Source organism: Ovis canadensis, chromosome 21 (assembly GCF_042477335.2).
Source record: "Ovis canadensis isolate MfBH-ARS-UI-01 breed Bighorn chromosome 21, ARS-UI_OviCan_v2, whole genome shotgun sequence".
NCBI classification, from domain to species: domain Eukaryota; kingdom Metazoa; phylum Chordata; class Mammalia; order Artiodactyla; family Bovidae; genus Ovis; species Ovis canadensis.
In genome coordinates, this window is record NC_091265.1 from 43943485 (window position 1) to 43960560 (window position 17076).

Genomic DNA, 17076 nt, shown 5'->3' on the forward strand with positions numbered 1-17076 from the left:
AAGTAAAATATTGGTTAGGAAGACATAAATTCAAGAATTTAGATTTTTAAATTAGAAAACTAATAATGAAAGGAAATAGGTATGTCCAAAATAGAATATTTTTAAAAGCATTATTTATTAACTGGTTTTTTTTAAAGAAAGAGGAGAAAAAAGAAGCCAGAAGGGGCCAGAAGCTACAGAAGCAAAACAAGAGACCTTAAGTATGTGCAAGGGCTCAATTTTATACAGTTTTTTTAAAGATTGATTGAGATCATGGTCTAGTTGTAGAGTTTTTTTTCAAACTCAAACTTAAATATCTCTCAAAAATTAAGAAGTAGATAATGAAAAAAAGCAAGAAAATAAAAATCAATTTAAGGAACTGAGTTTTAGAGAAAGAGCGACTAGGGAAGATCATAATCTTTTCAAGATCTTAACCTATTAATGGGAACAAATAAAAGTATATGTCAAAGTATAAACATATTAGTTCTGATCCCTAATGCAAGTTAAATCATTTATTCCTATTTATATAATGCGCCTCTTTATTGTAAATTGAGCCTTTGATAGATATTTAATATTTGATAGATATTTAAGGTATCAGTTAAGTGAATATCAATTTCTTGTTTTTATAACTTTGTCTTAAAAACCATAGTTATTTCATGCTCATTATAGAAAAATCACATAATAAAGACAAGCAAAGAAAATCAACCCTAATTTCAAATGTGTCAAAGGACTTAATTCACATGAATTTCTCTGGAGGTCTGAGAGTGAGTAAAAAAAAATATTTTCTAATCTCTCAGCAATGTTTTAAGCTGATAAACTTTAAACATAACTATGAACTTGCTACTGTCCAGCCCTGATCCTAATATAATTGAAACAGCAATGATTCCCTTACTTTTATTTTTAAATCAAATAGCTTGCACTAAACAAAGGAAGGACAATTCTGAGGCCCAAAAGCAAAACCCCACCCCACTCTATCCAGAAATCCACTCCCTTTATTCTAGACTGTTTTTGTGTTTAACCAGAAAGCAGAGTTGTTTCCAGAAAGAAATCTCAGAGCCCCACGGCTTTTGTTCTACCACTCTTGTTTTGCTAGAGTACAGTAAACAATTAAGAAGTTTGCTTCTCTGATGACTTTTTCAATGTCCTTTTCTTTAAAAAAAAAAAAATTGTTTGTAAATGTATGTCTGGCTGCACTGGGTCTTCACTGCTGTGCACGGGCTTTCTCTGGTTGTGGCGAGCAGGGGCTACTCTCTAGTTGTGGTGTGCGGGCTTATCATTGTGGTGGCTTCTCTTGAGAATGGGCTTTAGGGCAAGCAGCTAAAGTTAGTTGCGGCTCTTGGGATCTAGAGTACAAGCTCAATTGTTGTGGCTCATGGGCTTAGCTGCTGTGCAGCATGTGGGATCTTCCCAGACCAGGGATCGACCTTGTGTCCCCTGCACTGGCAAGCAGATCCTCAACCACTGGACCACCAGGGAAGCCCTTCTGATGTCCTCTTCATCCTGCTTCACTTATAACGTTGTGTCGGACTCACTCATCGCTCTAATAGCAAAGGAGGTAGGAATACTTCAAGTTGAGTTTCCTCACTGACAGCATTTCAACAGGCTGGCATTCCCCCTGTTTGCACTGGGCTTTCTGTTTACTGAGTATACCCATCCCTACCTGGGAGCCCTTAGTGCTCTTCCTCCTCATCTCCTATCAGGTTTAAACAGACCCCAGTGAAGCCTCTGGGAGAAAAAAATGCTAGTTTTCACAATTTAAGAAAAATTTATCTACAAGGCCATGACTAAAACAGAGAAAAATTGACACTAACAAAAGAAATTCTTGGAGGAGACTTACATGTCCCAACTTTGAAACTTACTACAAAGCTACAGTAATTCAACCAGTATGGTACTGCCATAAGGAGAGATATATAGACCAATGGAATAGACTGAAAAGCCAAGAAATAAATCCTCATATATACAGCCAATGAATTTCTGAAAAAAAGTGACCATTCAATAGGGGAAGAACCATCTTTTCAACAATTGGTGCTGGGAGAACTGGATATCCACTTGCAAAAGAGTGAAGTTAGACCCTCACCTTACACTACATATAAAAAAGTGATCAAAAAGACACAAAGACCTAAACTTAAGAGTTAAAACTAAAATATTCTCAGAAGAAACACTGGAAAAATCTTCACATCACTGGACTTGGCAAGAGTATCAAGAAGATGATACCAAAAGTATAGACAACAACAAAAGAAAACACAGATAAACTGAACTTCATAAAAATTGAGAACTTTTATGTATCAAAGGACACCCTCAAAAAATGAAACTGACAAACTAGAGAATGAGACAAAATAGTTACAAATCATGCATCTGACAAGCGATTAATACCTAGAAGATATTAAAAAATTCCTACAATTTAACAATAAGCAACCCAATTCAAAAATGGGCAAAAGGCCTAAATAAACATTTTTCCACATAAGACATACAAATGGCTAATAAGCACATGAAGTAATACGCAACATCACTAGTTGTTAGAGAAATGCAAATCAAAACCACATTAGGATACCACTTCTCACCTACTAACGTGGCTATAATCAGAGAATGAAACCCAACCCCTGTCAGTGAGGATGCAGTGAAATTAGAACCTTTGTGTATTGCTAGCAGGAATGTAAAATGGTACCGGCATTGTGGAAAATGGTTTGATGGGTCCTCAAAAGTTAAATATAGAACTAACCCAGCAATTCCAGTCATAGGCATATATCCAAAAGACCTGAAAGCAGGAACTGAAACAGATTATCCGCAAATCAATGTTCACAGCATTGATTCAATATTGCCATCAACATTGCTCACAATAGCCAAAAGGTGGAAACAACCCAGCTGTTCGTCCACAGGTGAATGGGTAAGCAAAACGTGGCCTACACAATGGAATACAATTCGGCCATAAAAAGGGACAAAGGTCTGATACAGGCAACATGCATGGACCTTGAAAGCATGGTCCTTAGAAAGACAAGTCAGACACAGAAGAACAACTATTGAATGATTCCACTTCTAGGAGGTACCGAGAAGAGGCAAATTCATAGAGAGAAAGCAAGACAGAGGTTACCAGTGGCAGGAGGAAGGAGAAAGGGGGATTTATTGTCTAATGGGTACGGAGTAAACGTTAGAGATGATGATAAAGTTCTGGGGACAGATAGTGGTGACTGGGTACACACAGCACTGTGAATATATTTAATGCTGCTGAACTGTACACTTACCAACAGTTAAAATGATAAACATTATGTTATATTCATTTTAACCACAGTTTTTAAAAGCATGTTTTAAAAACAAAGTTTCATAAACACCAAGTGATTTGCTCCAAGCCATACAACTAGTAAGAGGCAAAGCCAACATTCAGTCTCAATTTTTAAATCTCCATGGCAACAAAAGACAGAGTGTGTTAGCTGCTCAGCATCAAAACAAAATCTAATTGTTTTGATCTCCTAGGCTGTCTCCAGAAGCTCATCTTCTAAGACCATTCAAAAAGAAGAGTAACCTACACGGCCCTCGATTTGCTATTAAATCTCCGTTACCATCAGATACTGTCTAGCTTCTGCCTTTAGCCCAGAAAAGTGAGAAAGTAGTGCCCCACACACTGACAGCACACTGGTCATGACGAGCAAAGCAGGATTTGGGGTCACATTCACATCCTGGCTCCACAATTATACTGTGATCTTAAGCAGGAGCTTAAACTCAGCTGGGCCAGCGTCTTCATCTGTGAGATAGGAATGTCTTATAAGTATTCACCCTATGAAGTTGTTCAACTGAATTAATTAGCACATGCAGAGAAAGCACTTAGAACAGATCTGGGCTTCTACCTCCTTCTCCTCTTTCCTCTTCCTTCTTTTTCTTCTGTATCATCAACGTTATTATCACTGAGACTTTGCAAATTACCTGTGAAACTGTCATCTTCATGTTACTTTGCCCACTGCAAAGCCAAACGTCTCCAAACAAGACATCATGAACTCTCAGAGTGAAGTTTATCCTCCCGAGACTCTGCTGTGCCATCACTTCATAAGGTCCACCAGGCTTCATAGGATCCAGTACCACTGTCCAGGTGTTAGAGTCTGCTGAAATAATAACAAGGCTCCAAGGAATTAATGAATCAATCCACCAAAATGAAACTGAAGCCCAGAGTCATGCATCAGACTTATTTGTGGCAATTCCCCTCTTCTGTGATGAACTGGATCCAAAGCTATGAAGACCAGCCAAATTTTAGACATGTCAACAGAAATAACAAAAGCAGTAGTGTGGCTCTCTTTAATCTGTACCAATCCCTCCTTACTTTTAACTGAAGCATTTATAAGAAAAGTAAATCACCCAGTTATAATCCTAAGCGAGGACAGACAAAAATACAGATATTAAATGCAAGGGAGTTTAATACAAAAACGCAAGATGGAAATTCTTACTATACCACCAAACTGTCAGAATCAACATAATCATAATCTAACAGATTTACAGTGCCCCAAACTAGTAACTATCCAATCAAATATGAGCACAGGTTAGAGAAAACCATTCATCATCTGAAACTTACATTGATGGTACCATCCTTGTCATCAACACCCCCACCTCCTCCCCATGTTGCTCTTGGGGATTAAAAACACCAGTGGTTCTGGGCTCTTCTATCTACAGTTAAACAGGTGAGTGGAGAAACGGACACAAAGAAGTAGTAGGAGGCAAATAAATTCATTTCTCTTTGAAGAAGATATTTAGACTTGCCCAATTAATTATTTTCAGAGTTATTTACCAGTCTTAATGTTTTCGGACTCAATTAAGGAGATGAAAAGCCATCCAAGGCCCTATTTCAGAAATTCATTGCATATTCCTTAGGAACCACCCCCCCACCACCTTCCCACCTCTCACCCACTCATACCACCACCACTGCCAACATCATACTCGGAAACCTAAGAAGAATATCTTCCAAGTGGCAAAATTATGCCTAGGAGAACCAAACCACACGAACAAAGTTGAAGAAGTGGAAGGAGAAAATAGATAAAACAGAGAGATGATCATTTTAAAAGAAATATTCTTGGCATAATGTTGAAGAATATGGACTGATTGATAATTTGTGCCCATGAGATCAATATCAATTCAAAGGGAAGGAATGGCAAGAACGGCAAATGAGGCATCCTAAGGTTATCGTTGTTGTTGTTGAGTCCACTAAGTCATGTCCAACTCTTTTTCGACCCCACGGACCCACCAGGCTCCTATGTCCACGGAATTCTCTAGGCAAGAATACTGAAGGGAAAAACAAAGAATACTGGAATGTGTCGCCATTCCTTCTCTTGCCATTTCTTCTCAGGGGATCTTCCTGACCCAGGGATTGAACCCACTTCTCCTGCTTGGCAGGATTCTTTACCATCTGAGCCACCTGAGAAGCCAAGGTTATTGTACCAACCAGAAAAAAAGATCAATTATAAAAATACTAAAAAACAAAAATACTAGCCAAGTGCCTACTCTGTACCACATGCTAAGATCCTCCTAGTCAGTAAGAGCTAAAGGGAGAAGTCCAGACACCTGGCAGGAGATGGGTAAAGGCTGAAATGGTAAAGGATTACTCAGAGTCTGGGAGAAATATCCAAAACCCTTAGGCAACAGTGAAAGGGCTCACGGTCACTCCTCTTAGAGGCAGAGCCAATTGAGTCTGCTATTCCCACCTGTGAGAGGTCAACTGAGCTCAGGACCGAATGTCTGCTACTGTTTTTACACCACCAATCGCCACAGACATCAACACATTAAATGCAAAATGCACCTAAAGCACAAAAACCACTGTTTTGGAAATAGTGGGCAGCGAGCACAGATTGCACCGCACAGGTGTGAGGTGATCCGTATGGCGCTCTCGTCTGAGCAGGCAGACTCTCCAATCTGTCCCAACCACAGCCTTGCCAAGGTCTTCCCAGGCTTCTTATCGGAGCTCTGTCCTCATGCCATCAACGTTACTCATTTGTGATAATGCGGTCAATCTCTGGAAAACCCAGGACAGGGTTATTTTTTGAGCCTTCTACTACAGTACATGCTATTCTGAGTCACTGCTATTAATTAGGTGTTTGCACTTAGTCTCCATCCAAGCAATATGGCTGGTGTGGAAAACCACCTTCCCCAGAGCTTCTGAAAAGCTCTGCTGCCCAGCAATAAAAAGGCAAAGAAGGAAAAGGGGAGGAAGCTGGGCAAAACACAGCACCACCCCCCTACCTCAGCCAGAGGAGGCACTCCGCCTAGAGCCCAAAGCGTCTGAAGAGAACCAGGCATCAAGATCTGAGCCTTGTTCTCCAGAACCACTCCCTCTAGGAAACCTCTCAACTTCCTCAAAGACCTTGAGAACTTCCTTCTGTTCTAGTCCCCGAGTCTTTTAGTTTTTAGCTCTTTTTCCTCTCCTACTTCATAAAAGAAAAACTCTGACACAATGAGGGTCAAGTAAAGTTAACTGCCACACAAGGCAGGAGAAACCAGCTCCACTACAGAGAGGTTATTAATGGTCAAACTAACTCAGAAACAAGCAGTTTAAAACAATGCAGATTTACTTCCATGGGCGGGAGAAGACTCTTGAGAGTCCCTTGGACTGCAAGGAGATCAAATGGGTCAATCCTAAAGGAAATCAGCTCTGAATATTCACTGGAAGGACTGATGCTAAAGCTGAAGCTCCAACCCCTTGGCCACCTGATGCCAAGAACTGACTCACTGGAAAAGACCCTGATGCTGGGAAATACTGAAGGCAGGAGGAGAAGGCAGTGACAGAAGATAAGATGTTTGGATGACATCACTGACTCAATGGACATAAGTCTGAGCAAACTCTGGGAGATAGTGAAGGACAGGGAAGCCTGGCATGCTGCAGTCCATGGGGTCACAGAGTCAGACATGACTTAGCACCTGAACAACAAAGTGTATACAAAGGAGAGCAGCCCTCGTGAAGACTGTTTCTTAGACTGAAGGCAAGGGTGGGATGGTCCACAAGGAGCACTGATTCAGCCTTGGCTCATCCATTTAGGACTGCCTGTTTAAGTGGAGCTGACCACAGGCCAGTGAAGTCCAGTTGTAGATTTCAGAAACCATTGACCCACCAAGTCCATTAGGTTGAGTCCAAGTGATAAAACTGAGTGACTGACCACCAAGAGTTGAAGCTCACTATTCAGCCGGCGTTTGCTGACCCCAATGGGCTTTCTGAGCAACAGCTGTTCTGGGTCCTTCCTCTAGGCCCCCATCACTTGCCGTCTTGTAATATCTCTTACCAATCCAGGCCCAGGTTTCTGTAAATGCTCATTTTTGCTGCAATCAAACATCTGCTTCCTCCATTCTTTCTTCTTCCATCCAGGAGGATACATGTCCTTCCTTCATCGTGCTCACCATGTGCCAGGAGCGTCACCAAGTAAGGGCAGAGAGCAAACCCCAGTGCTGGGTTATACTGACAAGAAAGCCACGCAAACTGACTGGGGCTCTGTGTCTTCCTGCCCAACCACTAGTGTGTCTGGTGGCCTATTTCTCACTGTCCCTCTTCTCTTCATTTTCCAGCCACAGGCATAAGAAAAGAACTCTCTCCATGTTCTCTCCAAGGAAATGGCAATCCACTCGAGTACTATTGCCTGGAAAGTCCCATGGACAGAGGAGCCTGGTAGGCTACAGTCCATGGGGTTGCAAAGAGTCTGACACGACTGAGCGACTTCACTTCTCTTCACTTCCAGACCAGCCCCCACCTCAAAATGGGAAGAATCAACAAATCAAAGGCAAAAAAAAGGAAAGAAAATAATGGGTCTAGAGACATGATTAGTCATAAAGCACATCTTGCTTTTTTCCTCTTTGCCATTCACATCAGATGTTAATTATTTTTCAGGTTATTGTGCCAAATTTCAGCAGCCAAGAAGAGAAAAAGGAAAATTATCCAACAACTCTTCCCTTTCCAAGAGGAAAAACCTAGATCAGAAAGAAGCCCCCAGTCACTGTTCCCCCACAGAACCCTGGCACCCCACCAACCGCAGACAGGCTCACTGGTTTGTGGAAGTGACCTGGAGGTAAAGGAGGCCTTACTGCCCAAACTACCCCTTCCAGACCTGCATTATTCTGTATAAAGTTCATCTCTACTGCCACCATGAATGAAAAAAAAAAAAGCTTAAATATTTTTCTATCAATAAAACTGTTCCTATAAATTCCTTAATCTATAGCCTGCTATGGCAGACACAGCCAAAGATGACCCCCAATAAGTCACACCCTTGCAGAGTTCCTCAAGTGCTGGCAGAATTCATGATTTGCTTCTAATCAACAGAAAATGGCAGAGGGGATTCTATACCATCCTCATGATTAGGTTATGTTACCTGGAAAGGATGAAGGGGGTTTGCAGGTATAATGAAAAATCCCTCATCAGTTGACTTGAAATTAACTCAAAGGGAGATTGTCCTGGGTGGGCCTGACCTAAAGAAGGTGAGCCCTTTAAGTAGGGTCTAGAGGTCAGAGATGTGAAGCTTCAGAGATAGGGCCATGAATTCTACAGGCACAAGGGCAGGACTCTGCCAGCAACCTAACGGAGCCTGGAAGTTAATCACTCCCCAGTTGAGCCTCCAGATGAGAACTCAGCCCAGCCAGCACCTTGATTTCAACCTTCTGAAACTCTGAGCAGAGAACCCAGCTAAACGATGGCCAAGTTTCAGATCGACAGAGGTAGTAAAAGTAAGTTGTTTTAAGCACCTAAGTTGGCGATAACTTACTATGTGACACAGAAAACTAGTGCCGGAGATTCTTGACTTTCTAAGAGGCTTAGGCTTTGTGTGTTTTCCTGTTTACCTCAATCATGATAACAAATTCAAGTAGATACACTTTCATTTTATCACCTGTAGGTGCATCCCCGACGTGTGTCAAAGTGAGAGGATACAGACTCCATGCCCCAAGTTTACACCTTGGGTCTGAAAGACGCATTATGCGTCACCGGACGACATACCTTGAACAGGCCCAGAACCTTACCATATTCCCAGCCATCCCTCAGGTCTCAATTTTCCCAAAGCTCAAGTGTCAGTCTACTGGACAAAACCCTTTATGTCATTAAATTCCACTTTGCTGTGGGCACTTAGGGGATTATAGGTAATAAGTTAAATATTAACAGAGATGGACAGAGTGGCCAAATGAGGTAGTCTGGCTGAAAATCCAAGGTCGTCATCAGAATCTAAATAGAAGTCAACCCTTCAAAATGCCCCACAGTATCTTCTTTGAGACACATTTTCTTCACTACCCAGTGAAATTTCCTACATGTCTATCTTTTTTATTCCAAATATCACTTTATCCATGTTGCTTCATGGGCAGGACAGAGCAAGCTGTCCATTGAAGTTATTTTATGGATCTGTATAAACTATTGTACCTTTTTTTTTCTACCAAGCCAGTGTGGAGAGCCTACCAAATAGATCTGCCCCCTTCCTGACCCCATCAATAACAACAATCCCTTTTCCCATGCAATTCCCATCAACAGTCCATGAATCACTTGGTTCCCTTCACTTGCTGCTATACATCCAAACTCCAAATGATGCGTCACTTTTCAGCAATGCGACTGAAGCTGAACCTAAACTGCTAAATGGGAAAGGAAAGGACAGCATGAGCGAGTGGGTTCCTGGAGGGTGGACACGACTTACATTCTTCTTTGAATTCTCTAGGGTTTCTAGCTTATTATAAATAATAAGCATTGACTCGATGGACGTGAGTCTGAGTGAACTATGGGAGTTGGTGATGGACAGGGAGGCCTGGCGTGCTGCGATTCATGGGGTCGCAAAGAGTCGGACACGACTGAACGACTGAACCGAACTGAACTGAACTGGCATTTACAGAATTGAACTCAAGATAAGTGAACAGGTTCACTAAAGAAGGAGAGGGGCTTATCTCCTAATTATCAGCTTTTATTTCTTCTTGTCACCACCTACTCTCCTGCGTTGTCTCTGTCTCCAAATATTGGTCCTGCAACAGCCATGAAAGGGTAAAAAAACTAAAAATAATGCATAAGGACATTTTTAAGACTGAAAAGCTACATATTATGTGCTTTCTCTATTTCTACAGTAGTGTGCAACCTCTGTCTCCTAAGTATTAATTGGTAATGTTAATTATTAGCACCAAAGAAATCCTATTTCTTATTTTTAAACTACATCAATTCTTGGGACTTCCCTGGGGGTCCAGCAGTTAAGACTCTGTGCATCCAATGCTAGGAGTGCAGAGGTTGGGGGGGTGTGCAGGTTCAGTCCCTGGTTGGGGAACTAAGATCCACATGCTGTGGGGTACAGTCAGAAAAATTTAAATAATTGTTTTACATTGTTTTAATTATTAAAATTAATTAAAAATAATCCTGACCCAGGGATCAAACCTGCATCGCCTGCATCTCCTGTACTGGCAGGCGGATTCTTTACCACTGAAGCACCTGGGAAGCCAAAACTTAATTAAACTGCATCAATCCTTTAGCTCCTTTAAGTCAATGTCATTTCACTGAGAGTACCACTACCTGTACTCCATATTGCTTATTTCTGAGATGACACAACACGAAAAAAAAGCACGACTAGTCTCCCAATTTCTTCACTTTCAGTATATCCTACAAGTCACCAACAGCGTTTATATCTAACGGAGAACAACTTCTCAGTCAGCTTAAGCTTCCCTTTCAGCTCTCTGAATTTCACCCAGTAAGCTTCTTCTGCTAAAAAGTCTTGTTAAAACCCGAGAACCAGAAGCACTTACCTTGCATCTATGCCTAGTACTTAGTACATACTCTCTTTATGTTTGTTGAAAGAAATGCATTTTTTTTTTATCCTTGGCTGTCCTGCATCTTCGTTGCTGCGCGGGCTTTCTCTGCTTGCAGCAAATGGGGGCTACTCTCCAGCTGTGGTGTGTGCGCTTCTCGTGGTGGTGGCTTCTCTTGGTGCAGAGCACAGGCTCTAGGACACAGGCTCAAGAGTTGTGGTGCGCAGGCTTAGCTGCTCCATCGCATGTGGGATCTCCTCTACTCAGGGACTGAACCCAGGTCTCCTGCATCGACAGGCAATTCTTTACCAGAGCCACCAGGGAAGGCCCTGGAAATGAATTATTAAAAGTCTGCACCGGCGTCTGCATCACTCTGGTTGAATATTGGTCCTGTACATTGACAAAACTAATCAGGTAATCTTTGTTTTCAGGGGCCAATAAAATTTTCACAAGCTTTGCTGTCACATGTATATTCAAGTCCCTTATTAAGCCACCAACCCCCACATTAACACCACCCACTCCAGAGAAGCCTCCTCACCTGTCTGACTCTCACCTCAACATCCCATAGCTGTAGAGAGACCTCTAACTGAGATATAATACAACCGGGTCTCCACTTGACCCAGCCCTGAACCTGCCTTCCTGCATCCTGGAACTTCAAGCTTCTCCACACACTACCTAATACATCCTTATCTCTTCTAGGCAGAGATGCCTCTGTATGCCCTCTCTGCTCATGAAGTCTGCTAACTGCTAATTCTCACCTTGTTGAACATCCCCTCACAGCCACTACCTGGGGTCAGGCCTTCCCTGTCTATCGCCTGAATACTGTAACAGCCTACTAAGAGGTCCCACCTACCTCTCGTTTCATCCATCTCCAATTCTTCTTCCCCATTGGAGCCAGAGTAATCTTTCTAAAATACAGATCTGGTTGTGTTCTTTTGCTGCTTAAAAGCCATCTATCCAAAGTAGTGTATATACTCCCTGGCAACGACAAACAAGCCTCCCTCCATTCCCAGCCTTATCTCCTGCCATCCACCATCACACACCCTAGCGGTCCAGACAAAGCAACCTGCCTGTCGCTCCTCCAGTAACTAGGCTCACTCACACCTCCATGCCTTTGCCCAGGTTGCTCCCTCTACTTGGTCTGCCCTGCTCACCTTTCAAAACAAGCCTTGGTGGTGGTGGTGTAGTCACTAAGTTGGGCGCAGCTCTTGAGACCCCATGGACTGTAGCCTGCCAAGCTCCTCTATCCATGGGATTCTCCAGGCAAGAACACTGGAGTGGATTGTCATTTCCTTCTCTAGGGGATCTTCTTGACCCTGGATAGTTAGACTAAGTTTACTATCCCTCCTAAGCACTCCCACGGCACTCTATACTTCCCCACTGTGGCATCACGCTTCACTGTAATTGATTATATTTTTCTGTTTCCTCCCCTAACCTCCAAGCTTTTCTGTTTTGCTCATCACTGGATAACCAATACCTAACCCTGTATCTGACACATAGTAGTGACTCAGTAAATACCCGAGTGACTAACTAAATAACATAATCATAATCATGACAGCAATAACAATGTTGTTGCTGTTTAGTCACTAGGTTATGACTGACTCTTTGTGACCTCATGGACTGTAGCCCACCAGGCTCCTCTGTCCATGGGATTCCCTAGGCAAGAATACAGGAGCGGGTTGCCATTTCCTTCTCCAGGGGATCTTCTTGACCCAAGGATCGAACCTGTGTTTCCTACAGTGGCAGGCAGATTCCTTACCACTGAGCCAGTGGGAAGCCCAGAAATAACAACAGCTAACACTTATTCAGTACTTATGCACCAGGCATAATAAGTTCTTGAAGTACTTGATAAGTTCGAAGTACTTGATATGTGCTAATTCATTTAATCTTCAAAACAATCCTAAATATTATTTTTATCACTGTTTTAAAATAAAGAAATTGTGACGCAGAGATGTTAAATAACATGTCCAAGGGCATATAGCCATTAAGAAACAGTTAGGATCTGAACGGGAACGGTGAATCCCAGGGCTTAGGTTCTTAACCCTCCCAGTACGATGACCTCTCCTTTACACATGATTCAGTTCAAATGTCACTTCCAGCGGAAACCTTCCCTTACCATCCAACCTGAGTGAGGTGTTTCTCTTCTGCATCCCATGACACTCCATATCCACCTCCCATCAGCACTGACCACACCCACTGTGTGGCTTTATGTCTATTCCCATACTGCACGAGACCCTGGAGGACAGGGGCTTTGACTTGGTCTTATTTTTCTTTGTATCCTCAGTGCACATGGTAAATATTCAAGTAACTTAGATGGGTGGATGGATGGGTAACCTGAGCTGGACTATTGGCACTCATTTTCACATCATCCAGCAGGTGGCAGAAGAAGACAAAAGCTGAACAGAGGCTGACCTGTCTTACCTTTCACACTGGTCACTTTCTTCATGATGGGTTCCTGCTCTCGGCACAGCGTCACTGTCACTGTGGCTCTGGGTGCGCCATAACCCCAGATCACTGCCCCTGCAGGCTCCCTCTGCAGCACCATGTAGTCATCGATGTACGAAGCAAAGCGAAAACCAACATCTGAAAAATCCAGCAAACATTTAGAAGAGCATCATTGGAGAGATTCAGAGCCAGATTGAATCTGGTGGAACAGCGAGGAACACACAGTCTTAATACGTGAGAATTCCAAGTTACCCTGTCCTTTCAGTTTTCTAAAACTAGATCTTATTCTTCCTAATTAGGTAAGCAGCATTACAAGGACAGCTTCCAGCAGTATGCATCATAGAACAAGATGACCAGTAAGGAAAATTCAAAGAGCCTGGGACAACCCATTTAATACATGCCTCCTCCCCTTCAAAGCTCCTCATGTTCCTTTGCTCTCACACCTGGCCCTAACGCTTGACTCCCTCCCCCCAAAATCACCAAACATGCTCTTTTTATGCATCTCACAGATGGTATTTATGAGAAAAATAAACCACTTCCTTTCCCTACTTTCCATTACCACTCCCACTCCTCATAGCTTGGAATAAAGAGGCTGCCTCTCTCCATCACAGCCCTTTCTAATCTTTTCCCTCCACTCTTTATCTCCCCTCTTCCATTCTCTGTGTCAATTTCCCTCAAATAACTCTCCTTATTGTGTTTTTCTGACAACCCACTGAAAATTCTAAATAAATCTTTATGAGTATATGTGACAAGTCTGACTCCTTCCAAGGTAAATTCAAATCAATTAAGATGCAAAAAATAAGGTCAGTGAGAGAGAGAAGGTCAAAGTGTCTGAACCAAAGGTCTTTCCTTGCAATTTGCCCATTTTGCATGCTAAATTATATGAAAAGAAAAAGAGCCCTTGAAACTGTGGATTCTATTCTAGACAGTCACTAACAAGGCTGAATAAGAATTCATTTTAACGAGATCATTCCTATTTTTAACCTCTAGCCTATATCAAAGTATTTTATTAATAACAAGTATCTATCCAAATTATCTCAGTGAATTCATCAAAACTTAATAAGAGAAGGAAAAAAAAAAAACTTTTTCACTTACATCCCACTTTATCTGAAGAAAACAAACCAAAACCCCCTAGAAGAAAATAATTAACAAAATTAAGATTTTTTTTTTTTCGAGTGTTTTAAATAAAAATGATAGGCAGGAAAGAGAATCAGAACTAACAAAGTTGACATTTTTTTCTCCCTGGAAGCTCCAAATGACGGCAGCCCCTCAGGCTATACTTAACAGGGCAGCAACATTAATGGGTCTCCTACACAGACTTGGTGGCCTATTTGTCCTGCACTTCAAATAACAGCCCAGTCCCTCAGTTCTCTCTTAGGAGCTTGTCCCATCATAAATCTACATGGCAACCAAAGATCATCCAGAAGACCCCCTGGGCTGGAGATGCACAGCTACCAGAAGCAAAATGCTCTAAGATGAGACTGCAACAGTCTAGAATTGCATAAGCACTTTTGGCAGCCTGCTGGAGGGAAGGGAAGAGGCGCATGTGTGGGAAGACCTAGTCTTGGGTAAGTACTTCAAATGGAACAAAACCTGAAAACCCAAGGCCTAAGAGCTAAGCAGAAAGAGGATGGGGTAGGGAAGAGATTGAAGAAAACTGGCTGCTGAAGGCGTTATTGTTGTTTAGTCACTAAGTCGTGTCAGACTCTTTTGTGACCCCGTGGATCATAGCCCACCAGGCTCCTCTGTCCACAGAATTTCCCAGACAAGAATACTGGAGGGGGCTGGCTGCAGGCCTGAGACCATGCAAATGAGGGGTCCTGGGTGTGTGCAGCCACCTGCTCAAACACTGGGGGAAAGTACCTTCCCCCACCCCCTCAGTTAGTCTGTTGTTGACCACACGCATCCGCTGAACCTGTTTGTGCACGACACTGTTCTGAGTTACAGAATTTTAGACATGGAAAGGATCTTTTACACCCTAGGGTAGAATCATGTTATTTACTCATCAACAGACTGAGGCCCAAGTAGATTAGGTAATTTTTTTAAATAATTTGCATATTATTTATTTCAACAAATATTTTAAGTTGCCCACTATGTTCACTTCATGGCAAATAGATGGGGAGACAGTTGAAACAGTGGCAGACTTTATTTTTCTGGACTCCAGAATCACTGCAGATGGTGATTGCAGCCATGAAATTAAAAGACGCTTACTCCTCGCAAGGAAAGTTATGACCAAACTAGACAGCATATTAAAAAGCAGAGACATTACTTTGTCAACAAAGATCCATCTAGTCAACACTACAGTTTTTCCAGTGGTCATGATGTGAGAGTTGGATTATAAAGAAAGCTGAGCACTGAGGAATTGATGCTTTTGAACTGTGGTGTTGGAGAAGACTCTTGAGAGTCCCTTGGACTGCAAGTCCATCCTAAAGGAGATCAGTCCTGGGTGTTCATTGGCAGGACTGATGTTGCAGCTGAAACTCCAGTATTTTGGCCACCTGATGCAGACAGCTGACTCATTTGAAAAGACCTTGATGCTGGGAAAGATTGAGGGCAGGAGGAGAAGGGGACGACAGAGGATAAGATGATTGGATGGCATCACCAACTCAATGGACATGGGTTTGGGTGGACTCCAGGAGTTGGTGATGGACAGGGAGGCCTGGTGTGCTGCGGTTCATGGGGTCGCAAAGAGTCGGACACAACTGAGGGGCTGAACTGACTATGTGCCATGGAGAAGGAAATGGCAACCCACTCCAGTATTCTTACCTGGAAAATCCCTTGGAGAGAGCAGCCTGGCGGGCTACAGTCCATGGAGTTGCAAAGAGTCAGACACGACTGAAGCAACTTAGCATGCACTATGTGCCAGGCACAATTTTAGGCACTGAGGATACAACTGGGAAAGCAGTGGGGGCAGGGAAGGCAGACAAAATTCCTTGCCAGCAGGAAGCTTACATTCTACTGGGGAGCTTAACTGTGGCAGGCAGAGAACTAGTCACGTGACAGATGTTAAACTTCTTTGGCTCCAAATCACACAGGTAGTTCAGGACAGGAAAGGAAATGAAGCCACTCGATTCCAAGATTACTGCAATCACTACTCTGCCACAGTTAGATACTGGTGGTAAAGCAAAGAAAGGTCACATTCCTTGTCGTTATAAAGCTCACATTCCAAGCTGACAACAGTAGACAGTGGTCCATTACCAAGGAATGGAGCAATGGACAAAACAGAACGAGAAAGGTGGTGGGACTGGTCAGTGTTTTTGTCAACTACAAGACCCTTAAGATTTGAATTTTTTGTTTTAGGTCTTCAATTTTTTCTTCATTTTGGTGTCAGAGTAGAAAAACAAGAATTAGTGTTCTGGGATGGTAAAAGTAGTCATTAAAAGATTGACACCATGAGGGCAGTGGTTACTTCTGGCTCCCTTGGGAAGGAATATCCTTGGAGTCTCAATAAAACTGCAACAGTCTAGCTCTTAAATTGTGTGTAAAGCCCTTGGGTGTTCATTTTATTGCTTCACTGCTACATATGTTCATGTACATTTCAAATATTACATGATAAACATGGGAAGAGAGGGAATGATTTGAAGAAGTCCGGATATGCAACCAAATACCAAGGAAAGAAAATCTAGAGCATCAATGAATGAAAAAATAAAGTCATTGTTAATGAAGGTTATGTAACAATATGACCCAAAGGCAAAGATAAATACTGATGTTACGGTTAACAGCCTTTAACATAAAAACTAATAATGGCCCTCTTTCCCTTCTCCCCACTTCATATACTGGACTCAAACGTCACTGTGTGGGGATGAATCAGGAAATGATACACAGAGGCTAGTTTACGCCTTTGTTAAACCCCGAAAACCCTTCATGAACTGCAGTTTGTCTTCATCTATGTACTTGGCAGATTCATACACAGAGCAAGAGTCCTTTTTCTGCACGCAG

The 17076-nt window shown here is 42.4% G+C and overlaps 1 protein-coding gene across 9 annotated transcripts in view; it reads right to left on the bottom strand.

Moving 5' to 3' along the window:
- SIAE (sialic acid acetylesterase) overlaps positions 1–17076 on the bottom strand; it is a 38103-nt gene that overhangs the window by 20211 nt on the left and 816 nt on the right. For 5 of the 9 annotated variants that reach the window (XM_069565672.1, XM_069565670.1, XM_069565673.1 and 2 more), the window contains exons 2-3: positions 13114–13275; positions 3895–4070 (exon numbers count right to left, since the gene is read on the bottom strand). In XM_069565672.1, the coding sequence (XP_069421773.1) occupies positions 3895–4070; positions 13114–13237 (300 nt within the window). In that variant the 5' untranslated portion in view covers positions 13238–13275. Of the gene's footprint in view, positions 1–3894; positions 4071–13104; positions 13276–17076 lie in introns of all 9 variants that reach the window. The other 4 variants (XM_069565671.1, XM_069565669.1, XM_069565666.1 and 1 more) reach the window with 2 other exon arrangements.